The sequence below is a fragment of the Pleurodeles waltl genome, chromosome 5 (genome assembly GCF_031143425.1).
Source record: "Pleurodeles waltl isolate 20211129_DDA chromosome 5, aPleWal1.hap1.20221129, whole genome shotgun sequence".
Taxonomy (NCBI): domain Eukaryota; kingdom Metazoa; phylum Chordata; class Amphibia; order Caudata; family Salamandridae; genus Pleurodeles; species Pleurodeles waltl.
In genome coordinates, this window is record NC_090444.1 from 1,373,988,205 (window position 1) to 1,374,015,196 (window position 26,992).

Consider the following 26,992-nt stretch of genomic DNA (forward strand, 5'->3'; position numbering starts at 1 on the left):
TTCGTGGCCAATCCGGAGCTATTAGAATGACTTGGGCCGGTCTTGGTGAATCTTCCTCAGAACCCGAGGAATCAAGGGTATATGGATGAAACGCGTAAAGCAACTGGCTGCACCAGGACATCTGAAACGCGTCCCCCAACGCTCCTGCCTCGGATACTGAAGGCTGCAGAACAACGGGCAGTGCGTGTTCTCCCGAGTGGCAAAAAGGTCTAGCCGGGGAAAACCCCACATCCAAAAGATGTAAAGAACCAGATCTGGATGAAGACGCCACTCGTGATTATCTAAGAAAAGCCATCTGAGACTGTCCGCACGCGTGTTTTGAACCCCAGCCAGATGGTTTGCTATCACGCAAAGCTGATGGTCCTGAGCCCAGGGCCAGAGCCGTAGAGCCTCTCTGCAGAGAAGGTATGACCCCACTCCTCCCTGCTTGTTGATGTACCACATCGCGGTCGTGTTGTTCATTAGGACTTGAACCGACTGACTGTGAAGGGAAGGGAGGAAGGCCTTGAGGGACAAACAAATCTCCCGCAGATCCAGCTGATTGATATGAAACATCTGCTCCACTGGAGACCAACGACCATTGATCTCCAGGTCCCCCAGATGAGCTCCCCACCCCAAAGTGGAGGCATCCGTTATCACTGTGGCCACCGGAAGAAGCAGTGAAAACAGCTTTCCTTGAGACAGGTTGCCGCCCGCAGCCCTCCATTGGAGATCTGCTGCAGTGTCTCTGGAGATCTTTATCGACTCCTCAAGATCCCCTTTGTGTTGAAGCCACTGCCTGCGGAGGCACCACTGAAGAGCCCTCATGTGCCAGCGTGCATGAGTGTCCAACAGAATGCAAGAAGCAAACAAACTGAGCAAACTAAGGACCTTGAGGACTGGAACAACCGCTCCTTCTTGAAACATTGACATCAACGCCTGAATGTCCTGGATCCGCTGTGGCGGAGGAAAGGCCCGATTCAATGTAGTGTCCAGTACTGCCCCTATGAACAGGAGGTGTTGGGAGGGCTCTAGGTGAGACTTGGGCACATTTATTGAAAAGCCCAGACTGAACAACAACTGGGTTGCCAGCTGCAAATGATGCAACACAAGCCCCGGAGGTTTGGCTTTGATCAGCCAATTGTCCAGGCAAGGGAATACCGCTATCCCTTTCCTTCTGAGGTCTGCTGCAACAACCGCCATCACCTTCGTGAAGACCCGAGGTGTGGCAGTAAGACCAAAAGGAAGGACCTCAAACTGGTAGTGTTGCAACCCCACCACAAACCAGAGATACGTCCTGTGTGACTTGAGAGTGGGAATATGGAAATAAGCATCCTGCAAGTTGACCGACACCATCCTCCTTGTTCAACGCCATAAGTACCTGTGCTAGAGTCGGCATTTTGAATTTCTCCTGCTTGAGGAACCAATTCAAAATCCTCAGGTCCAAGATAGGCCTCAGACGCCCATCATTTTTGGGGATCAGAAAGTACCTTGAATAACATCCCTGACCCCTCTCCTGCTCGGGAACCAACTCCACTGCACCTTTTGACAATAGGGACAGAACCTCCTGTTCTAGCAACAGGAGATGAGCTTCTGAACAAATGGAAGGACGGGGAGGGAAGGGAGGAGGAATCTCCTGAAAGGGAAGGGCATAGCCTTTTCTCACCACACTGATGACCCAGGAATCGGATGTATGGACTCCCACATGGGAAGAAAAAGAGATAGCCTTCCCCCTACCGGAGAGGCATGGGACGTGATGGCGAGAGGACTTAGGCTGCCTTCCTTGTTGCATCCCTCCTGAGGAAGAGAAAGAGGAAGGGTGCTGCTGCTGGGTGCCCCTCTAGTGCGGACCTTACCCCGCCCCCTAAATGATCGATAAGGGAGGCTCGAAGACTGCTGTCCTGCCTGCTGCGATCTCCCACGAAAGGAAGCCCCTCATCCAAAAACTTGCAGCCGCCTAAAAGATCTAAATGGGGTCGAAACAGCCTGCAGGCCCAAGGACTTAGCAGTGGCCCTACACTCCTTAAATTGCTCTAGCGCAGAGTCTGCTTTAGATCCAAACAATTTAGCTCCATCAAAAGGCAAGTCCCAGAGCGTGGCCTGAACGTCTGATGAAAATCCAGATGTGCGCAACCAAGCATGGCGCCTGGTGGCAACAGAGGTCCCCATGGTTCTAGCAACAGAGTCCGTGGTATCCAGCCCTGACTGAATGACTTGCGTAGCCACTGCCTGGGCATCCAAAAGTATGCCATTCAAGTCTTGGGGCATGTCCGGTAACGCTGTATTCGCCGCATCCATTATTTCATGTTTGTACCTGCCAAGGATGCAGGTAGCATAAGCAGATTTTAATGCCATGCTACACGAGGAGAAAACTTTCTTGGTCGACTGTTCCACACGCTTGGACTCCCAGAAAGGAGCCAGGAGCAGACTGTGAGGAACAGGATGCCTGTACGAACAGACTTTTTGGAGACGAATGCTTAGACAGAAACGCAGGGTCTCCAGGTGCAGACCTATACCGTCTGGCCACCGACCTGCTCACAGCCGATGAAGTGACAGGCTTTTTCCATACCTCTTCTATTGGCTCCATGAGAGCCTCATTGAATGGCAACAGAGGATCTGCAGTGGCTGTGGCAGGATGAAGTACTTCTGTCAGGAGGTTGGTTTTAACCTGCGCCCTAGGCAAGGGAAGTTCCAGGAAATCCGCTGCCTTCCTGATGGTGGCTACTTCCTCTGTATACTCCCCTGGGGAGGCCAGCTCCCATTCAGGGGAAGTATCTAGTCCACTGGCCGTATCCAATCCTGGAAACTCACTCTGGGGATCAGCAATCTCCCCTTCCTCAAGGATCTGCTGCTGGTACTCCCTCTCCTCCAGCAACCTGAGGGCCTTCCTTCTGGACCTCAATTTGGCCTCCAACCCCGATGTCGACATGGAGTGCAATGACGTCGGCGAATGGTGCAGAGAAGGCATCATTTCAGGATCTCCGGATCCTTCAGACGCCGTAGATGGATCCATCGGTGCCGTGGATAAACGCCCTGCACCAGTCGATGCCATCCGGCTTCGGGGCTCCATCTCAGCAGACAACGGTGTTGAAGGTCTCACCCTCGACGTCAACGGCTGCGCCACAGCCGCCTGGCTAGAGTCTCCTGCCGGACAGAACGGCATAAACGGCGTCGGCCTGTACGGAGCCTGAACGCCTACGTTGAATGCCAGGGGACCAGTGGGGCCAGCCGGCGCACCACCTCCCGGAGCCATGTTTTGGAAAATGGCAAACATGGCATTTAGAAATGCCGCCGGATCCGTACCTGGAGCTGGGAACGCAGGATAGTCCTGAGGAGCCGGCGCCGGACTCGACTCCTCCGCGCAAGGATGCGCTGGAGAAGCTTGTTGACTCGTAGGCTTCACAACCTCAAAGAGCGACGCGCCGGGGACGTCTGCGGAGTCACTGGTTGAGGAGACACTGTCGGGCTGACCTCCCAGGACTTAAGGCGTCGAGTCTACCCTAGATCTCAAAAGAGCTCTTACGTACTATATAGACAGAACTAAAGATTTTAGGAAAATAAAGCAACTTTTCGTTGCTTTCCAATAACCACCTACAGGAAATCCTATATCAAAACAAGGTTTAGCAAGATGGATTGTTAGATGCATACAGACATGCTATATCAAAGCAAAAAGACAACTTTTAATCACTCCTAGAGCACATTCTACAAGAAAGAAAGGTGCGTCAATGGCATTTTTAGGAAACATACCAATAGTTGATATATGTAAAGCAGCTACTTGGTCAACTCCTCATACATTTACAAAACACTACAGTGTTGATGTTTTCTCACAGTAACAAGCCACCTTTGGCCAGGCTGTCTTAAGGACACTATTTCAAACAACTTCAACTCCTACAGACTATCCACCACTTTCTGGGAGGACTAACTGCTTTGTAGTCTATGCATAGCATGTGTATCTGCAGCTACACATGCCATCAAACGGAAAATGTCACTTACCCAGTGTACATCTGTTCGTGGCAAGTAGTACTGCACATTCACATGCACCCTCCCTCCTCCCCGGAAGCCTCTAGTCGTTTAAGTTATTACACTTGTATATACATTTACATTTGCATGAACAACTCTTACTTTATACTTATATACTCTATCACTCCTTCCTTTACCCCTCTGCGGGAAAACAATCTAACAATGGAATCAATGCCCATGCACAATGGAACCGAAGAGGAGGAATCAGTCGATCTCGTGACTCAAAGACTTCTTTGAAGAAAAACAATTTGAAACACTCTGAGCCCAACACTAGATGTCGGAATCCTTATGCACAGCATGTGTATCTGCAGCAGAACATGCCACGAACAGATATACACTGGATAAGTGACATTTTCCATATATGGCACAACAGGCTTTAATTCTGGCACTATAAATTATGCATCCATAATTCCCCACACTCATAGTGTGTGATTTGTGCTATTATGTCCAGTCGTTTAATGAAAACTTACATTTACTGGTGCTTGAATAGGTTCAGAAACTCAAAAGGGAATGCTATGAAGCATAAACTGCTTTGAGGAAAGGTGGCACAACTTAGATGGTTTGCTACAGGCTCTTGTGATACACACATGGAGTCACCAGAGTGTTAAAATACACTTTGTAGGGAATTTATTGGCTTATGAAGCAGCAGAATCTGCAGTTAAGTCTGCAACTGTAGCTGTGATTACTCGTTCACATACGAGTTTGGATAAAGATAATATGGCTGCAGTGACCGCTTCTCGCAAGGGCATCCCTCTACCTAAAAACAATATCCAGCAAAATATTTATTTCACTTAAGTGGCTGTAACATTCCTTTTGCTAGCGTCCCTGGGGTGGGTGATCGTGTGTTACCCAACCAGGACCGCAGCCTAGAATTAATAACTGCTCATGAGGGTGTACCCTCTGCCCTTGCTGGTGTGGCAGCCACAGTTTCTCTGCTACAGAAGCACTATTGGTGGCAGGGTCTGTACAAACAGACAAAACATTGTCCTTAATTGTGACATTTTCAAACAAATACAAAGCTCTGCAATTTCAAACCGACAGACATTCCTTTTAGTTTCAAGCAAACTGCTTCAATGTGTATATCTTCATCATTATGGTGCTTTAAGTTCGGATGGTGCATGTAAAATTATTCTGCTTGCTGTAGATTCTTGCTCCTGAGTCGGATGGTTGTGGTCACAGCAAACGGCTGGCTGGGGAGGGCAGAGAATGAACTTTTGTTGATCTGTTACCGCTGCAAACAAAAGGCATACATCAAATGTAATTCTATATATTTCTACTGATATGCGATCAGCAGAGTTTATGATGAACAACCTTTGGAGGTAGCTACCAGTCTTGGGTAGGTCCTCAAATTCGGCTTGCAAGATTCCAGCAGGACTCCTCTGCAGCCTTACTTTGATTTCTAACCACTGGAACCATGACTGGACTCTCCAGGTACTGACAATCTGCGTCCGTTAAGAAGATTCTTCTTGCAACATTATTTTCACAGCTCCTTCCAGCTTCTGCAACATTTCCCTGGCTGTGCATCCTCTGAAAGTGGCAAGCCTTCAGTCTGCACGAGAAGGAAAAAGGAATCTCCCTTGGATTGAAAGAATCACTCCCCTGCATCCACAGGCAGCTATTGCAATGACAACCGGCTGCGTGGATCTCCTCTCATCCTGAGCTGTGTGAAACCTGCATCACGGGTGTGGTCTGCAGTAGTCCTCTTGGCCCTCTCTGCCAGCTGTCCAACTTTGGTGGCAGTAAGCCCTTGCCTTCCCACGCAGGACAGTACCCCTGTGCACTGTGTCTCTTGCAGCCGCCAAGGCTTGTTTCCATCCCTCGAAGGGATCTTCAGGCTGCGTGTAGCTCCAGCCCCCAGCACTCCTTCCTGCAGCACACAGCCCTCTGCGTGCTCTCCTGCGGCGTGTGACACTTCTCCACTTGTGCTGTGTGGGCTCTGCTGCGACTCCTTTGTCCCCCTCCTGTGGGCGCTACCTCTGGTTCTGTGGACCCTCTGTGTCGCTGAGGGCCCCGCCTGACTTCCCCTCCTGGATTGGGTCCTCCTGGGCCTTGCTAGTCCTTGGCAGCTCCACTTTTCACCAACCCCAACATTTGCCTTTGCCAAGGCTTGTTGGTGGAATTCCTGCACCAGCATCCGACTGAAGTTCTTCTTCCAGGGTGGGCCGACATCTGCATCCCTTAGGAACTCTTCACCGACTCCAGGGCTGCAGTGCTGACCTGCACATCGCTGTTGACCAACTCCCTCATTCACAGCTGGGTGGGTAGTAGCTCCTACTCCTCCTGGACTCTTCTGTGACTTCTGAACTTGGTACCCTTCTTCCACAGATCTTCCTCATCAGGAATCCACTGCTGGTTTCTTGCAGTCTTGTCTGGGTGTTGAATTTTCTTTTCCTTTTGGGTGGTTTGGGGAAAGTCTAGTAATTTACTCCTTTCCTCCTGGTTGCTAGCGGGGTGTAGTACTTACCTTTGGGGTTTCCTAGTACCCCCAGCTCCCCTCTACAGATTCCACTTACCTAGGTGGGGGTCCTGTGTTCGCATTCCATTGTTTTTTAGTATATGGTTTGAGCTTCCCCTAGGGTCACTATTGTCTAACTGCATTTGCACTGTTTTCCATCACTTTCTATCCCTATTTCTGGTAACCAGTGTATATAATTGGTGTTACTTAACTCCTATTGGAGGGTTGCCTCTCTAGGACTTTTTTGGTATTGTGTCGCTAAAATAAAGTACCTTTATTTTTGTAGCACTTAGTATTTTCTTTCATGGGTGAAAGAGACTACAGTGGTATTGCATGAGCTTTGCGTGTCTACTAGATAAGCCTTGGCTGCTCATTCACAGCTACCTCTATAGACTCTGTCTTCTGGTCACTGCCTATACTACACTAATAGGGGATACCTGGACCTGGTATAAGGTGTAAGTACCTTAGGTACCCACAACACACCAGGCCAACTTCCTGCAGTGGCACACAGCAGCAGGTTGTCAGCCCAGGTCAAAAGCAAAAAGAACAGAGGATGTACAGAATGCTGAACAGTGCAGACATTCACCCTTAGTCACAAAGATCTGAGTTTAATCCATCATCTTTTTGCCCACCATGCCACCCCAGTTTGGACCCAGCCGTATAAAAATCAGTCTTGACCCTGCACCCCATGGGAACAGGCATGCCCCATCCAGGGACTGTTTTCGGGGTATCACCCCTCATCAGCCAGGCTAGCTTGAATCCAGTGGTCCAGTGAGCAAGGGACCCATGTCTGTGCATACCCTTCCCACTTAGGGCGACAAAAGCAAAAAAAAAACAGATGATGGGTGGAATGCTGAACAATGCTAACATCCATCCCCCAGTCACAAAGATTGGGTTTAATCCATTGTTTTTTTGCCCACAATGCCACCCCAGTTTGGACCCGGCCATACGCAAATCAGTCTTGAGCCCAGGCCAGCCACTGTTCAGGAAAGGTATGCAGTCCCTTCCAATGACATTAACCCTCTGTGTGCACAATTGATTCCTGTGGCAGTGTGCACCGCGTGGACCATATTCTCCGGTCCTATGGCCCCACAAGTGTATCTTTGCCTTGCTGAAGTATGGCACTAGTAGTTATACTGTAGTATGCTTTTGAAGTTGGGGGTTGTTCATAGGGGCTCCCTTTGAGGTACATATGTCTCACCTAAATTTCAGCCATGGGGCCCTGGAATGCAGATCTTAATCTTTAGTGGGGTCATGATCTGGCTCCTAGAGGCCGTGTCAAAACCTCTTCCTCCAATCTATCCAGCCAGGCCCTCAAATGGCAGAGGTCTGTTGTTCCAGTTACATGCGCAATGTTGATAGCTGCGCGGGGGAATACACAGATGTGCTCCACCAGCTTCCAGAGTGGATCAGAGCCAAGTTGAAAGGCACACCACAAATGTTAAAGCAGAGAAATGCCCACTTTACAGAAGTGGCATTTCTAAGCTAGTAATGACAAACCACCTTTACCGTAGGAAGGGGTTTGTCATTGTGAATCTAATGATAAGGAAACATTATGAGGCTGCTCCACTACAATCCACTTTTGCAGTTTGGAGTGATTTCAATCACTCCCCAATGTTAGCCTTACGGGAAGAGCAACCTTTAGAGTTAGGTAAAACACATATGGGTATAGTTCACTACCTGGGCAGAGAACACATGACCTGCCTTTCACCTACCACTCACTTCACCCCTTCAGTACCTACCCTAGGGGTGCTCTATTGGTAGTGGAATTTCTCCTCAAGGTTGGCTGGAGATTTAGAAAGGCCAACACAAGCATATGTGCAATGGCGCTCACACAGGCTTGCAGTGGCATGCTGGACACATGTTTATAACACCATGATGCAATCAAGCACACCCAGGCCTGCAATGGCAAGCTTAGCACATGTTTAAAAGCATCCTGGATGCAAGCGCGCACTCAGGCCTGCAATGGCAGGCGGGACACATGTTTGAGAACACCCTGGGGTTACCTATGAACACACTGGTAAGCGCCACTTCTTTATATTGACGGAAGGGCGTGCACACTTCCACACTGTACTTAAGGTGGGAAAGTGGCCACTGCCCCAAGGTTACTAAAGGAGAATCAGTCTAACCTTTGAGAAGAGGTGATCTTCTAGGTAGGGAAAAACCATGTGGGGGTTCTTCACTACCAGGGCATGGAACACCCATGTGTTCCTGCCCAACCTTTCATCTACCACCTGCTCCACCCTAGGGGTAGTGAAAGGCCCACTCAGGGTTGACTAAGGAGTGAGTCATGCCACCGTAAGTACAATCGCAACTGCGCCTCGACTGGCCTGCAGTGGGGGACCTGATGCATGTTTGACAGGCTATTCTGATGGTGGGCACACTCAGTGCTGCGTCCCACCAGTAGCCAGGGATGTGCCTGCGCCGGGTATGTGGTGTACCTTTGTACAAGGCATTGTTGGGTACAGCACCTACTCCAGTCACGTAAGCGCCCCTTCCTGGCATGTGTAGGAAGGACGCACACACTTTTGCACTGCAATTTAGAGGGAATGTGTTATTAAATACCATTGGGCTATCCATGTGGATATTGTACATAGACTTCATGGTATCTCTACCTATAAGTAAGTCTAATTTGCTGATAAGGTATCCTTGTTCCTTTAAAAAAAAAAAATAATAATATAACAAAATTTGAAAGAGTTCTGCAATGCTAGCATGCCATCTTTGGACCACCAGCCCCCTTGCACATGTCTTCAGGCCACACGGAGCCAGTAGGCACCCCTGCTGGGTTACCACCACCGAGTCCTCCCCCAATGCCAGCCGGGCCCTCTGGAATCACCCCCAGATCTAGACTAATGCCGACCCAGGCATTGTCTTCCACACTGGCTCCACTCAATCCTGCCCCATCCCTGATGCCACTGGCACCGCATTAGGACGAGCCCATCATCATCTGCGACTCTTTGCCAGCGATGTTTAATGTCATTGCCAGAGTCATCTAGGCCCTGGACTTACTGCCCCTAGATAAACCCTTCATTCCTGAAGGCAGAGATGAGGGGTAGAAGGGTTTGGTAACCTACGGGATGATCCTGAACTAGAAGAAAACTGGTATGAGGAACTGAGTGATGCCAGGGGCTTGGGCACTTCCCTAGAATCTGTCATGCTTACAACTTCGGGCCCTGTTTTTGGAGGAGGGTGCATCCTTTGCCACTGTGATGAGCAGGGAAGCAGAGGTCCTTGACCTCCAGCTGTCAGCAGTCTAGATGAAGACCGACGTCTTGACAGAGATGCTTCAACAGGTGTGGGCTCAGCTGAACCATTGATTCCTTTCAATGAGACCCTTACCGACATGCTCCTGCTCGATGTTAGGTAACATTATACACCTTTCGACTGATACCGCTCCCACCGAGTCTCCGAGATCAGGTCTGTCCAAGTCATTCTTGCTCCTCCGGATTGGGCATGGAGAGTATAGTATCCTGATCGCCTGAGCATCGGTCCTCCGATCAGGCTGTCCCTTAGGGAAAACCTTCTCTTGCAGCAAGAGGGCAAGGTCCTGCATCTGAATCTGACCTCTCCACCTTCATGCCTGGAGATTGAGTAGCAACAGTTGACATCTTTTGATCTCTCTTCCGATGTCTGTGATGTAATTTTGGCAACCAGCTTCTAGGTTCTACCCAGACAAAAAGCTGGTCCTCCTATCATGTACCCCTTTTCTATCAGAGGTGGTCACTCCTTTTCTTCTAGGCCAGAACATCATACTACCCACTTTTTTTCACTCCACCTCATCCTTGTAAGGACTCCTTTTCTTAGAACCACAAAGATCCTTCCCTTTTTATATAGATTAATGCCAAAGATCACCGGTTGGATGATCAACTCTTAATTGGGTTCGTCGTAGCGAAGAAAAGCAAGACTGTGCAAAAACAGACCATCTCCCGGTGAATTGTGCTACGCACTAGGTAAGAAGCAGCCTCCTGTGGGCTTGCAGGCCCATGCAACTTGGGCCAAGGCCGCTACTTCTGTGTTAGCATGCGGGGTACCTGTCTGTACCAAGCTGCTACGTGTGTGTCACTTCGCACGTTCACAAAGCACTACTCTTTGCCCGGTCAGATCTGTAGATACAGTCATTTCGTCTGCTAGGTCCTCTGTGATTTCTTTTTAAACCAGTTCTCAGAACCTCCGCTAGGGAGGTAATGCTTGGGTATCTATTCTGAGGTGGTAAATCAGAAGTTTGTAGTCTCTAGCAGAAGGACAAGTTACTTACCTTCGATAATGACTTTTTTTGCTGGAGACTCTTATCTAACGTAGGTTCCTCACTGTCCCTCACACCCTCCCTGTTTTGCGAACTGTACTCCTCACCCAAAAGATCCCACTAGACACTACATACTAGTCAGACATTGTTTTTTATGTGGCTCTGTGTTTTGACACTAAAGAAACTGGCAGTGTGCTGCTTATGTGGTCACCGCAACGTCACTTCCAATACAGAGCCGACTGTTGCCACTTAGTGGCATGCTGTGGTACTGCCTAAGATTTTCTGGAACCAGCCTGACTCTTAAAGAAGATTCTAAGATGAGGAATCAGCACTTAGACTCTCTATCAGAGATGTGTTACCCAAGGTAAGTAACTTATTCCTCTAGCTCACTCAGTGTTTCGCTTTCACTCTTAAATTTGCTCTCACTTTTATTTTTTATTTAATGTTATGGTATACTTTTATCTAATATTTTTTGTAATTACTGATGGTTCTTTTGTCATGTTTTTAATTGGTAGAATGTGTTTTTGTTTTTCAGTTTTCACCATTGTGTAGTGGTTCAAAAAGATTCCTCTCTTCAACTGGGGCAGATGGCACGATATGTTTTTGGCAGTGGGATGCTGGAACACTTAAAATAAAGTCAGTAGACTTTTATGGTTATTCAGTTTGACACCAATACAAAAATATTGCTGTGAAAAATGTCCTTTAATTTATTTCAATGTAGCATACATATTTAAGGTATTCACTGTATTGTGCTGTAACTTGTAAGTGTCTGATTTATTTCTTAAATTAAGTCAAGAACTATTGCATTCAGTTTATTTGAAAAAAACTGTTTCACTACTCTACTGAAAACATTCGCTGGATTAAAGCTCAAAAGCAGCGTGGGGCATATCAAGTAGCTTATAATTGCAGATTGTTTGTGTAATGCAAATTCCTGGTGAAATTAATTCCCATTGTCATATTCTGACTTGATTGAAGTATGAGACATATGACCACTCAAGACAAATATTTGTTTTCCTGCTTTTTACAGATGGCAAAAAATGTTTTTGACGGTTTAGAAATGTTTTGCCAAATGATTCATATACCAACTTAACAGAGGTGTAGCTGCAGGCCTAGATCTTAGTCACAAACATCTCTTCCTTAACCCCTTCGTTGCCAGGCCTTTTCCCCCTCAGGTGGCAGGCCTTTTTTTGACTATTTGGGGCAGTTTGCACTTAGGTCCTTATAACTTTTTGTCCACATAAGCTACCCACGCCAAATTTGCGTCATTTATTTCCAACATCCTAGGGATTCTAGAGGTAGCCAGAGTTTGTGGGTTCCCCTGAAGGAGACCAAGAAATTAGACAAAATACAGCACAAAGTTAGTTTTTTTAAAAACAAAAAAGGGCTGCAGAAGGCTTGTGGTTTTTTCCCTGAAAATGGCGTCAACAAAGGGTTTGCAGTGCTAATAACACAATCTTCCCAGCTTTCAGGAACAGGCAGACTTGAATCGGAAAACGCAATTTTTCAACACAATTTTGGCATTTTACTGGGGCATACCCCATTTTTACGATTTTTGTGTGCTTTCAGCCTCCTTACAGTTAGTGACAGAAATGGGTGTGAAACCAATGCTGGATCCCAGACAACTAAACATTTTTGAAAAGTAGACATCATTTTGAATACAGCAGGGGATAATTTGTGTAGATCCTACAAGGGTTTCCTACAGAAAATAACAGCTGAAATGTAAAGATATTGAAATTGAGGTGATGATAAACAGCCATTTTTCTCCACATTTTACTCTAACTTTTTCCTGCGATGTCGGATTTTTTTAAAGCAATATATCGTTACGTCTGCTGGACTCTTCTGGTTGCGGGGATATATAGGGCTTGTAGGTTCATTAAGAAACCTAGGTACCCAGAGCCAATAAATGAGCTGCACCGTGCAATGGGTTTTCATTCTATACTAGATATACAGCAATTCATTTGCTGAAATATAAAGAGTGAAAAATAGATATAGAGAAAACCTTTGTATTTCCAAAATGGGCACAAGATAAGGTGTTGAGAAGCAGTGGTTATCTCTGAATTCTGGGGTGCCCATAGTAGCATGTGAATTACAGGTCATTTCTCTAATAGACATCTTTTTTTACACACTGTCTTACATTTGGAATGAAAAAATGGAGAGAAAGACAAGGGGCAATAACACTTGGTTTGCTAATCTGTGTCTCCCCGCCTCCTCCCTCTCCCCCCCTCCCTCCCTCCCTCCCTCCCTCCCCCCCCCCCCTCCCTCCCTCTCCTCCCCCCCAAGTCTCGAGATAAAAATTGTACCTCCCTTGCGTGGGTAGGCCTAATGCTTGCGACAGGAAACGCAACATGGACACATCACCATTGAAATCTGACATGTGTTTTGCAAAGTGCATAGCTGTAGATTTTGGCCTCTAGCTCAGCCGGCACCTTGGGAAATCTACCAAACCTGCGCATTTTTTAAAACTAGACACCTAGGGGAATCCAAGATGGGGTGACTTGTGGGGTTCTCACCCAGTTCTGTTACCCCAGAATCCTTTGCAAACCTCAAAATTAGGCCAAAAAACACTTTCCTCACAGTTCGGTGACAGAAATTTCTGGAATCTGAGAGGAGCTACAAATTTTCTTCCAACCAGCGTTCACCCCCCCCACCCCCAAGACTCCCGATAAAAATGGTACCTTACTTGTGTGGGTAGGCCTAGTGCCCACGACAGGAAATGCCCCAAAACACAATGTGGACACATCACATTTTTCCCAAAGAAAACAGAGCTGATTTTTGCAAAGTGCCTAGCTGTGGATTTTGGCCTCTAACTCATCCGGCACCTAGGGAAACCTACCAAACCTGTGCATTTTTGTAAACTATACACCTAGGGGAATCCAAAATGGGTTGACTTGTGGGGCTCGCACCAGGTTCTGTTACCCAGAATCCTTTGCAAACCTCATAATTTGGCTAAACACTTTTTCCTCACATTTCAGTGACAAAGTTCTGGAATCTGAGAGGAGCCAAAACAAATTCCATCCACCCAGCGTTCCCCCAAGTCACCTGATAAAAATGGTACCTCACTTCTGTGGGTAGGCCTAGTGCCTGCGAAAGGAAATGCCCCAAAACCCTACGTGGAAAAAAATATTGCCCCCAGGGCAGCTACCATTGACTAAGGGGTAGCTGCCCGAAATCGTCACAAACAATATAATCCCTGGTTTCTAGTGGATTTCGACCCCCCCGGGGGCACAAATATGGATTGTATTTTGCCCCCAGAGGAGCGACTCTTGCCCAAGGCATCGCTCCCCCCTAAAAAAAAAAAGAGAAGGACTCACCTCTGGGACGTCCTCTCTCTACACACTGGAAGCAAATGGCATCCAGCGCGCCCCCGGCAGCATTTGATGACATCGACACGCTGTGAGCGCGCTGACGTCATCAGATTGCCGGGGGGAGGGTAGTCTGGGGTGTAAGGGGAAATTATTCCCTTTCCATCCCTGACTGGGGGTGTGTGGGAGGGAGGCCCACGGGAAGTGCTAGCCGGGTGCAGGATGAGCTGGTCTCATCCCAGGCTCACGGGAACCGTGTGCCAAGACGAGACCAGCTCGCCGCAGGCACCCACTGGGTTAATAAGCACCCAGCTAACCGATTCATTGGTGCTTGTACTTTGACTCCTATGATAGTGTCCAAGAGATAAATGTGTTTTGCATTAGTGACGCAAAGTCTAATTGTGCTCTGGTAGTTACTGAGCTCAGCATGGATTTTTCCCACTAATACTTGGGTTTATTGTTAAGCAATGCAATGTAAAAATAGTATTATCCTCCAGGGGATTTTTTTTTTAGATCTTCGTAGGATACAAGGGAGGAATGGGCATACAGCAAATAAATTACAAGTTCCCTAAATGAATTTTTCATCTTCCCCCCAGTTGATGCATTTTATTTATTTCCTAGAAAGAAGTCTGTATCTTCATTTTTTTTGTTTATATTGGGTTTCGTGGTTTCCCAAACATATTCATTCAATATTTCGAGATTTTTTTTTCACAGTGGATTTTACAATAATTTACACAATATACCTTTTTCCCCACACCAGTGCTATTTTTTGTCGCTTAAGGGTCTGAATAGTCAATTAGCAAGATCAGAGTTTCTTTGGAGAAGCTAAAATTAGAGTCTTGAATCCTGGATCACTGTCTCTGTGAACGACATTGTATTGTTTTTTTTTTTTTCCCATGAATACACCCTACCAGGATTCTCGGTTGTGTAGCTGTACTTTGGGTTGGCTTCTCGGGTAAGTCTACACTTTTTGGGCCATATCCATATTTTACAGCCCACCCCCCGTCAGACTGTCTCAGGGACTTAGAAATCAAGAACTGTCAATGGTCCTAATTGTATCACAAAATGGTTCACATGTTACTATATATATATATATATATATATATCTCCATACTGTTATTATTTCAGAGTTGCAGGGATATGTGGAAATAATCCATTGGGGGGGGGGGGGCAACCGGATGTAAAACCATGTGTGTAAATCTGACCTAGTGGACCTATCAGGCCTTATTACATGTCCTTTATCACCTAGGTACATGCATTTGTTTGTGGTGGAGTGGGTGTAATTCCAGAGTCTCTTGTTGATTGCTATGACTACAGATGTGCTATATGCACTTGTTGGTTGCTATGACTATGAATGTGTTTTATGCACCCCTGTCTATGCAATTCAATGGACATACTTAACAATGTATACTGGGTTGAGATATCTCTAAATATAAGGGTATGCTTCAAATCATTTGCAACATTGCATCAGCAAGTAAGTAAGACAGATTAAGTACTGGCTCAATGTTGAATACAAATATACATTTTATTAAATGCATGTGGGGCCTTTGGGGACATATGTTTCCCCCAAAGTGTGAAAGTGGCTCCTAATGGTTTATTGGTCTATATTAAGCTGTGTGCCTATGCTCTGCATGCAATAGTAGTCATTTTGTGGTTTGACACTCTTGTCGGATTGTGATGACAAAAGCAGATGAAAGTAGTAACAAGTATGTCCTACCTCAAACGCAGTGTACACAAGGCTCTGTGTATGCCTTTGACTTGCATTGCTGTTCGGTTTAGGTATGGTGTGTGTGATGGATGTGGAACTAGAACAGTGGGAGCTGTATTTGAATGGACCCGGAATCATGTTTGGTCCATCGTTACTGTAGAGTGTGTTATACTTTTGTCTTGGTGGCGACCTTTTAACTTAATTATCACATGAGGTCCTCACTTCAAAATTACTATTTTGCCTAAACAAGATCCTCATTTTCAAAATAGGCGAAATTTCTTTGTTGGAATGGATTTACCCCAGGTTGGTGAGCCGCATATGGTTGATGGATCCCAACATGTATTAAATAGGCCTGTCTAGTAATGTGTAGCCTAATTGTGCTCATTGTGGTTGCTAGTAAGTGGCCATAAGATGCTCTTAAATAGCTAGATTTAAATCATGGGATTGTCTCTGATATTCATAAAATGTGTCTAATTCAATTGGGTTATCAGCAGGGAGGTAGAGTTAAGAGCAGGTTCATGCATTTTGTTGTTTATACTCCGGACTGACAATATTTACTTGCATTTTCTTCAGATTTTGCCCATCCTAACTATCTAACTTTTGATTCACTTGTGTACCAACACTAATTTTTATTATTTTATTTTTTCTGTCGCCACCTTTGCAATGGTCTTGTTTTCATGTGACTGTTGGCATGTGGTAGAGAAAACTGAGAGAGGACTCAGCAGCTGCACTCACCTTCTGTGACTTAATCAATCGCTTTCATGGCCACTGGTGTTAATGGGGACATAGCTCAGGAACCTCCTAAAAAGTGGTTCAGTGCTGGTATCATGCAGAAGAACCTGGCTACTATTACTGTAACTTGAGACAGGCAAAGACTTGTGAGTAGAACTTATCCTGTGAGGAGGTGACCTGTTTCTAAGACTCTTCCCCAGCAGCCCGACCTAAAAAATAACCAGATGGTCTTTTAATTCCCTTCCCAGTGCCAGAATAGCAAGCATGGTAACATAACAGGCTGCATAGAATGGCTAGGTTCACTGAAGAGTCTGTTAAATTATTCAGTTACAGGCAACAGCATTTGTTCGAAGCGTGACCATTTTCCCACATAGCCACCCAACAAATGTGGCACTAGTTTATAGAGAGCAAATAATGCTGACGTGCTTTTTAGTGATTGTACTATTACCCTCCCCTGGAGTGAACACTTATTTTACTGTTATTTTACTATGACGGAAACTCACGGAGGATAGTAGCCTATGCCAGGGAATGTCACTCTTCCTGGTTCATTTGCTGCGTGTCCCAAGCCTTATATGAGAGCACCTTTAAATATGTGAGTTTAGGCTGCACACTGTAGAAACACCTTCTCTATTTATTTAGACTACAGTGTTTCTTGATATAAGAATCTTTGCCACATATACAACACACATGACAGTTGACTTCCCTTAGTTCACCAGTGGGCGGCATTGTTGTTATTGGGGAGGCAGAGTATCATAGTTTCTCAGTCCATGTTTAAATACTGTTGTCTTTAATAAAGGCCTCTGCGATGCTGGTCATCAGCTAACGATATTACACATTATGTAAGCTTCTGCTCGATGATGAGGGGTACTCAGTTCCTCAAGTGCACCTCATTTCTGAGCATGGCCTGAAATACTGTCCAGCTCTGCCACCTCAGCCTCAGAAGCAACGCATGCAGGAACAGGCAGACACCCTGCGTGTATACCTGACCTAAATGTCCTTCCCTGGCTGATTGTAGTCAGCCAGTGGGAAGCTGGAATAAATTGTTTGCACTACGAGCTCCATCTTAGAACTCAGCAGGGTGAGTAGCTAACTGATTGACCGATTACAGTATGGACCCTGCAGCCCTGAGCATGTGCTGCAGTTAGCCACCCAGAACACTTTTTGTTGCTATGCGGGCCTCAAAGTAAGGTGGTTATGCTCTCTAGCCAGACCGGTCCAGTAGACCTGAAAACACACTCCCTGAAAATATTTGGATCGCCATGTCGGGTGGCCGAGTTGATTTTTCAAAGCCTGTGACAGCATTGCTGACAATCGGATCTTCATTGATGACCAGACTGTTGCCGACACAGTTAACTCTGTCCATCATACTCTCTTTCATGGAATAGACGCTACCTTCAGCGGCGATGGCACTGACCCATTACAACCACCTCAAAAATCACCCATTGATGTAGGAAGTACCTGTTCGTAGCATGTGTTGCTATAGATACTCATACTGAGCAAACTCCTGTCATCTAGGGTTCGTCTTGGGACATTTGCAACTTATTTTTCTTTAAAGAAGTCTTTCAAGGTATAGTGACTCTTTTAGCCCATAGGCATTGGCTTCATTGTTAAGTTTTTTTTCCCGCCATTGGGTTTGGTAGTGTACTGATCTAGCTCTGGGGTTGGCGCCTTATAGTGCTTTCTTTAGGCATTTTCAACCTTTCCATTCATGTTGTCCCTTAACAGTCTTCACGGATCCATACACATATTTTATCCTTGGTACACGATCTTTAAATTTGTCTCTGTGGTGCCCCCTGGCAGGACCTCAGCCCCCTTACGTGGCCTTTCACCCCCTAGTCTCTGGAGCCAAAGGGTCGCGGATGCCAGGACAGTGATGGAAAGGACTCCCTTCCAGTACTGCCCCTAGTGTCAGTCCAACTATTCTTGAACTGGTCCCCAAGTCTGCAACCTCTGCTTCTTGCCTGAGAATAGCAGCACCGCGTGCCAGGCCTGCCTCACTTTTTGGGTGAAGAGGACTCTTCAGTAATGACACAAACAGAGGTGGGTTAACCAAAGGATGCCGATGCGGGATGAGGACGACACCCCAAAATCTTTGAAGACTGTGATGACGAGGTAGAGGATGAACCCGGCCATTCTTGCCCCTAGGTGCTACAGTCCAGCTCTGAGACGACCTCGCCCTTCGAATCTGTTGGGGGAGCACCAACAAGATCCACAGGCTCCATGACTCAAGACATTGACCGTGAGTATGGTCACAGCTAGCCCCAACCCACAGCCGCAAAACAACCCCATGCGCAGGCAGAACAACATCCCACTGCAGGTTAAACATCATGCCAAAGACTCTAAAGTAGTTGATAAGTATACATCGTCACCCAACCTACCGCATGTCTCTCCCCACACCTTTAGCCACGTTCTGTCATTCTCCAATGTGTTCTGGACGGAAATGTGCTGATACCCATGGTACAGGGAATGCAGTGTTTATTATAAGGAGAGTAAGAGGATGATGCAGTGGGCAAAGAATGACGGTACATTTCGCCATACTGGAAAATTGGAAATTCTGTTGGCCTATTCTTCCAAGATCACAGTGCACATTGGAATGAGATGGAAGAGCTCCTCCATCAATTCCCTGACCAATGTAAACGGTGTCGGCAAGAGCTCGTGGCCGAAGGCAAAACCATCATCCCTTGCATTCTTGGCACAGCTGACCCCTCAGCCAGGAGTGTTAACACCAGCATTATGATGGTGTGACCTCATGTCTGGGTTTCTGCCTCTGGCTTTAAGCCAGACAACAGTATCTGTTGCCTTTCAGTGGAAAACCCCCTGTTCAGCCTGTACTTCGATCAAATACTCAAAAAGGAAGGAAAGAAAGAAAAAAGACCGGCACCGCTAAGCCTATTGGGTGCCCTTATAACACCTTCTCTTGGGGTGGGGGGGCTAAAAGGGGTGCCCTTTAGCAGGTTATGGAAGTCAGCAAAACCACTTCCTTAGTCTCCTCTGCCTTCTACCAGAGGCAGCAGGACTATCAACAGCAGCAAGGAGATGTGTAGTTATGGGGGGGGATTACAGGGGTAACCGTTCCAGTGGTAGAGCCTAAGGAGGCATGGCTAAGGGAGCTGCTTCCTTCAAACAGTGACTCCCTTGCCTTTCCCCCTGATCACACTACACTTGTTGAAGAAAGATTACAGGGGTTTCTTGCATGATGGAAAGAGATCACCTCAGACCAGTGGGTCCTCTCTATTATTAAACATGGCTGGCTACTACCTGAAGCTCGCTGCAACCCTACAGCATACCTTCCTGCAAACACACTTACAGAATACCTGTGTCTCCTTAAAGAAGTTCAGGTACTGATCTTCAAGGAAGCTATAGACCAGTTCCAATGCAGCATTGAGGCAAAAGCATGTACTCTCTGTACTTCCTCAACCTCAAGAAAGACTGATCTTTAAGGTAGATATTCAAACACAGGACCTCAACAGATACATCTTCAGAATACTTACATATGGTGACTCTGCAGGACGTCATCCCCCTGTTGCAGCAAGACAAATTCATGACTGCTCTTTCTTTGATGAAAACCTACTTTCACATACCCATCATTCCCAACCATCGCCTAAACTTAACTTTGTTGTATGTGGTCAGTATTATCAATTTAAAGTGTTACCATTCTGGGTCACAACTGCCCCACAGTATTTACAAAATGCCTTGTCATGGTTGCTTCCGATGTAAGGAGGAGCAGCATTCCTGTTTACCCTTACTAAGATGGTTGACTGATCAAGAGTGCAACTGAACAGCAGTGCCTTGCTTACACTCAGACCCTATAACCCGCTTTGAACATCCTAAAGAAGGGAAGGCTCCTAGGTAGTCCATTGGGTTGTTTAGTTTGTGTCATAATAAAGTCTGGTAGCAACAACCAGACTTAAGTAGGGGTAAAATCGATAGAAGGTCTCTTCCCACTTTGCCCTATTTTTACCAATACCTCATTGGGTTACTGTTTATATTTCTTTGTGGAAGGAAAACTTCATTAATCATTTCATTTTTCTTACCTTCAATAAGATTGTTCTGTTGCCCTATTATCAATACCTTAAAGCACTAGTATGTTTTTTCTAAAACAAATTATGTGGAAGGAAATTTTACTTACCATTTCACCCTAAGCCAAAGAAATATAATTGTCTTTTTGAACTAAAATTGTTCTGTTATTGTTTACGTGGAAGGAAAAGTTTTATGGTTTTAATTAACTAATAAACTTGTTATTATCTCTCACTCAGACCACCATCTTTCTTCTCCATAATCTAGGCTTCGCTATAAATATGGTCAAGTCCCACCTTCAGCCCCTTCAGATTCAGCCCTTCCTAGGAGCCGTGCTCAACACAATCACAGGCAAGGCTTATCCTAGTCAGGCAAGAGTGCAAGCTTTTCAGAAATTGCAGCTCTTTTTCAGCCAAATCGTCTGTTGATTGTCAAAACAGTTATGCACCTTTTATAGGTAAGATGCCCTTGGGCATAGGTGTAGCTCCTCAAGCCAGGCTTCACATGCGTCCATTAAAACAATGCCTCTCTACACAAAGGTCACAAGCGGAGGGTCTTTGCAAGGATCTAATATTGATTCATTTCAGCACCCATCGCTCTCTGCAGTGGTGAAACACCAGCAGTGTGTTTCAGGGCTGGCACACCATCATCCTGATTCCACATCACTATGGACTTATCATTCTGAGGGAGTAGGAGGAGGCACAGATTCAAAAGCTGACCATTGAGGGATACTGGTGACCTCAACAAAGGGGCCTCCACATTGTTACCTCGAGCTCCTGACCCTCCAGCTAGCTTTCAAAACTTATTTTCATCAGGTTCAGCTCAATGTGATGTTGATGAAAACAAATAACATGACTGGCATGTTTTGTCTCCAAAAGCAAGGCAGAACTCTGTCTACATCTGTCAAAATTGGTGCGTAGCATTTGGCAGTTCACCATCATATATACCTATTGGCGGAGTAACTTCTAGAAGTGGACAATGATTTTACAGTCCTTCTCAGCAGAATTCAGCAATAAGTGGTATTCCTAAAATTAGAACTTTCCAACCATTCCAAAAAATACTGGGAAATTTATAACTTTTCCTAAAATATTCCAGGACTGAAGTTGGAATACGAAATAAGCCTAAGGTATACATACCCAGATATTTCACAAACTCTTGCTCACTACCACAGTCAACTATATGTGGCACCAGCAGATAGGGATGTAAATGCCCCAGACAATTTCCTCACTGTAGTCCCTCTTCCTCAATTGTCCCCTGCTGAATCTCACACGCTTGATGAACCCTTCATGAGTGCAGAGGTTGGAGACGCATTGCCACAACTGGCATCTGGGAAGACTCCCAGGCCACATGCCTTTGTTGAAATACCTTGTTTTTTAAAATATATTACTATCTCTTGTGCTATCTTTGTATAACAAGGTGTGTAGGGAGGGCACATTACCTCCAGATTTAGAACTGGCCACAATTGTGGTAATTACCAAAAAACAACCTCCCTCCAAGTCATGTACGAACTACCGCCCAGTTTCCTCTTCAATATAGAGGTTAACATTTTCACCACCATGCTAGCGAATTGCCTCAAACAGGTCCTCACGACTCTTATACAGCTGGATCAGTGTGGCTTTATGCCGTCCAGGGGCAGGAAGCATTGCCTTTGTAGGCTCCATGTGGCCTTTGCCCACCGTTATCGATTGCCCCAAGATTTATCATTGCTGTTTATTGATTTTGAGAAGTCTTTCGATAGGATGGACTGGAGTTACCTTTAATCAGTGCTAACCCGGGCTGGATTCAGACACCGATTTCACGGCATGTTGCGCACCCTTTATTCCAACCCCAATAGCACGAGTGCTGATCAGTAGGGTCCTCTCTCTGCCTTTTCAGATACAGCGTTGGACTAGACAGGGCTGCCCCATATCCCCTCCTCATTTTGGCACTGGTGATGGAACCACTGGCTCAGCTAATCTGCACGGATGCACCCCTCTAAGTTAGTGTTGGTTTCTCTAGCCCCATCTAAGGACTGCTTCGACTGGCAGGCGAACATTCCCATTTGTCGGCTTAGCTCAAATATCTGTGTTTGGGTCACCTTGCACCTGGAACTCACCTGGACTCTCAACCTCAACCTCTAGTCTGGAAGGCCAAAGTAGATCTTGCTAGGTCGCAGTCCTTTCCCCTGAATGTTATGGGATGAATCTATACAAGATGATCTTTTCACGGTTCCTTTACATACTTCCAAAACCTAGCTCTCTACCTACCCTGGTCATGGTTTCGTGAATTGGAAGGGTTGGCGTGAACATTTCTATGGCATGGGTCCTGACCCCATCTTGCCCTTTCGAGCTGCCAAAGAGATCCCTAAGATGGAGGTCTAGGAATGTCCTATCTCTACATGTACTACTTGGCCTTCCACCTTCTCGTCATTCATGACTGGTATAGCAGGGGGTGGTCCGGCCCTGTTTACAGACTGGAGTTGTCCCTACTGGGTTTCTCACATGTGCTAGCCCAGCTTTATGGCTCCCCGATCCTTAACTCAACTCCTCCTATAACCAGAGCAGTATTTCTAGCTTGGTGCACAACATTACAGTACATGCAATGGGACCCCATACTCACACAACCGAACCGTCTCTGTCATGGCACTTGGTTTAAAGAGGAGTCATCGCTTCAAGGTTTTAGGTCCTGGGACCTTATAGGCATTGCACAGTTGGGGGATGTCTGGGCTGGGACCCACATGCGCTCCTTTCAGGGCCTTTAGGGCACATATGCCCTTGCAACTACCCAGTTTCTTCAAATTTGAGATGCTCCCCACACCCATATTCAGATGTCTGAACCTCTGACTGAATTTAGCCCCTAAGAAGCTAAACTACTAATGGGGAACCTTGGACGTGGGGGAATCTCCCAGATTTACTGTACTATATTAACTCACCTGGCAGTCTGCAGCACCTCCACGCCCTGTGAGAGGGTTGGATAGGTCCCATGGATGACGAGGATTGAAGTGATGCCTTGATGGCCCATCGGGAAATTACTGTGGCTTCACTATTGCGGCTAGTACAGACCTGCTTTCTCTACACAGCCTCTCTCGTTGACCTGGCTCCACCAGGCTGGCCTTTGTCCCAATCCCTCTTCTCCTAGATGTAAGTCTGAGCCGGCAGATTTCTTCCATATGGTATGGTTCTGCCCTGTGGTGACCACCTTTTGAAATGAAGTACTCCAGGACCTGATGGGGCTGTAGGATAAAATGTCCCCCGACTGATACTACTTGGGATCCTTGAGGGCACGGGGGACAAGAGCTAGTTTCTGGGTTTGGCCCTTTTAATAGCTAAATGTGGCATTGCTGCAATTTGGATGTCTGTCTTCCCCCCACCCACCCCCACCAACTTTCCCAAGATGGAGATGAGGGGTAGATTGGTGCTCACAGATAGAGTAAGTGGTTTATGAGGCCAGGAGATGCCCCCGTAAGCATGAACAGATCTGGGGGAAGTGGTTGGGCCGGGTAGGCTGAGGGCGGTGACGGATGGCGCAGTGGATACATTAAGTCCCGACTCTAATCGATGACCAGCGCGGTCGCAGCTTTTTTGGCCTGAAGTGATGTGCTCAATGTGTCAAATATGTATTTTTATCACCGGTTGTGATTTAAAACCAATAAAATAGTTTGTTTATAAAAAAAAAATTTAATAGTATACTGGAGTATTTGGGGAAAGTTGCTCTTTCCCCAAATATTCTTGGAGTGGAGTTAGAATAGTAATGTTTGATGCTCCAGGGTCTGCCATGCCCACTGCAGGCTTGATAGCGCAGTTCAGGGGAAGAGATCCACAAACAAATGCAACAATTTCACAAGTGGCAACTCTACCCACATGTCTTGCTCTTGTACTTCTACCATTGGTGGGTGGTTTCTAGTGGTCAACTTCTTTGCCACTTCCCAAAACAAAACTTCCAAAGCTTTGCCTCAAGGTTCCCACACTCACAGTCCAAGGGCAGTGTGTAGGAAAGTACCATCTTGCCTGGCATGTTACCCCCATTTTCACTGTATGTATGTTTGTTTTTGCCTATCTGTCACTGGGATCCTGCTAGGCAGGACCCCAGTGCTCATAATGTATGCCCTGTATGTGTTCCCTGTGTGGTGCCTAACTGTATCACTGAGGCTCTGCTAACCAGGACCTCAGTGTTTATGCTCTCTCCGCTTTTAAAATTGTCACTGCAGGCTTGTGACTAATTTTACCAATTCTCATTGGCACACTGGAACACCATTATAATTCCCTTGTATATGGTACCTCGGTACCCAGGGTATTGGGGGTCCAGGAGATCCCTATGGGCTGCAGCATTTTGTTTTGCCACCCATAGGGAGCTCAGACAATTCTTACACAGGACTGCCACTGTAGCCTGAGTGAAATAATGTACATGTTATTTCACAGCCATTTTACACTGCACATAAGTAACTTATAAGTCACCTATATGTCTAACCCTCACTTGGTGAAGGTTAGGTGTCAAGTTACTTAGTGTGTGGGCACCCTGGCACCATCCATGGTGCCCCCACATTGTTCAGGGCAAATTCCCCAAACTTTGTGAGTGCGGGACACCATTACACGCGTGCACTACATATAGGTCAATACCTATATGTAGCGCCACATTGGTAACTCCGAACATGGCCATGTAACATGTCTAGGATCCTGGAATTGTCACCCCAACACCATTCTGGTATTGGGGGGAACAATTCCATGCATCCCTGGGTCCCTAGCACAGAACCCGGATACTGCCAAACTGCCAACCCCACAGACAGGTTTCTGCCCCCCTGGGCAGCCTGGTCCCAGGAAGGCAGAACAAAGGATTTCCTCCATGAGAGGGTGTTACACCGTCTCCCTTTGGAAATAGGTGTGAAGGGCTGGGGAGGAGTAGCCTCCCCCAGCCTCTGGAAATGCTTTGATGGGCACAGATGGTGCCCTCTGCAAAAGCCAGTCTACACCGGTTCAGGGATTCCCCAGCCCTGCTCTGGCACGCAACTGGACAAAGGAAAGGGGGAGTGACCACTCCCCTGACCAGCACCTCCCATCGCAGGAGCCCAGAGCTCCTCCAGTGTGTCCCAGACCTCTTCCATCTTGGATGCAGAGGTGTTGGGGCACAATGGACATCGCTGAGTGGCCAGTGCCAGATGGTGACATCAGAGACCCCTCCTGATAGGTGCTTACCTTTCTCAGTAGTCAGTCCTCCTCTGTGGGCTATTTAGGGTCTCTCCTCTGGGCTATTCCTCAGATAATGAATGCAAGAGCTCACCAGAGTCCCTCTGCACTTCCCTCTTCGACTCTACCAAGGATCAACCGCTGACTGCTCCAGGACGCCTGCAAAACCGCAACAAAGTAGCAAAAAGACTACCAGCAACAATTTAGCACCTCATGCTGCCGGCGTTCTCGACTGTTTCCTGGTGGTGCATGCTCTGAGGGCTGTCTGCCTTCACCTTGCACTGGAAGCCAAGAAGAAATCTCCAGTGGGTCGATGGAATCTTCCCCCTGCCAACGCAGGCACCAAACTTCTGCATCACCGGTCCTCTGGGTCCTCTCTCATCCTGACAAGCGTGGTCCCTGGAACACAGGAGCTGGGTCCAAGTGTCTCCCACAGTCCAGTGGCCCTTCTGTCCAAATTTGGTGGAGGAAAGTCCTTGCCTCCCCACGCCAGACAGTAATCCTGTGGACAGCGTGTTCTGCAGCTGCTGTGGCTTCTGTGCACTTTTCCAAGACTTCCTTTGTGCACAGCCTAGCCCAGATCCCCAGCACTCCGTCCTGCATTGCCCAACTCACTGAGTTGGACTCCGACGTCGTGGGACCCTCCTTTGTCACTCTGAGTTGACCGCTGTCCTCAGATCTTCTAAGTGCCTGTTCCGGTACTTCAGCGGGTGGAGCCTGCTTCTGCTGGAACTCTCTGAGTTGCTGAGTACCCCCTCTGTCTCCTCCTGGAAGGGGCGACCTCCTAGTCCTTTCTGGGCCATAGCAGCACCCAAAATCCTCAACTGCGACTCTTGCAGCTAGCAAGGCTTGTTTGCGGTCTTTCTGCGTGGAAACAACTCTGCATCCTCCAGCACGCCGCGGGACATCTTCTGACCAAAGGAGAAGTTCCTGGCACGTTCCGTTGTTGCAGGATCTTTGGCTTCTTCCACCCGGAGGCAGCCCTTTTGCACCTTCATCTGGGGTTTAGTGGGCTCTTGCCCCCCTGGACACTTGCGTGACTCTTGGACTTGGTCCCCTTCCTTTACAGGTCCTCAGGACCAGGAATCCATCTTCAGTGTTTTGCTGGCAGTTGTTGTTCTTGCAGAATCCCCTATCTCGACTTTACTGTCTTTCTGGGGTAGTAGGGTAACTTTGCTCCTACTTTTCAGGGTCTTGGGTTGGGGTACCTTGGACACCTTTAGTTTTTTCTTACACTCCCAGCGAACCTCTACAACCTACACTAGGCCTGGGGTCCATTTGTGGTTCGCATTCCACTTTTAGAGTATATGGTTTGTGTTGCCCCTAGGCCTATTTCTACCTATAGCATTCTATTGTGATTCTACATTGTTTGCACTA

At 46.9% G+C, this 26,992-nt stretch overlaps 1 protein-coding gene across 2 annotated transcripts in view; it reads left to right on the forward strand.

Moving 5' to 3' along the window:
- The window catches only part of PHIP (pleckstrin homology domain interacting protein), a 1,338,206-nt gene that overhangs the window by 174,348 nt on the left and 1,136,866 nt on the right, over nt 1–26,992 (forward strand). For both annotated transcript variants that reach the window (XM_069235639.1, XM_069235640.1), the window contains one exon: nt 11,233–11,333. In XM_069235639.1, the coding sequence (XP_069091740.1) occupies nt 11,233–11,333 (101 nt within the window). The remainder of the gene's footprint in view (nt 1–11,232; nt 11,334–26,992) is intronic.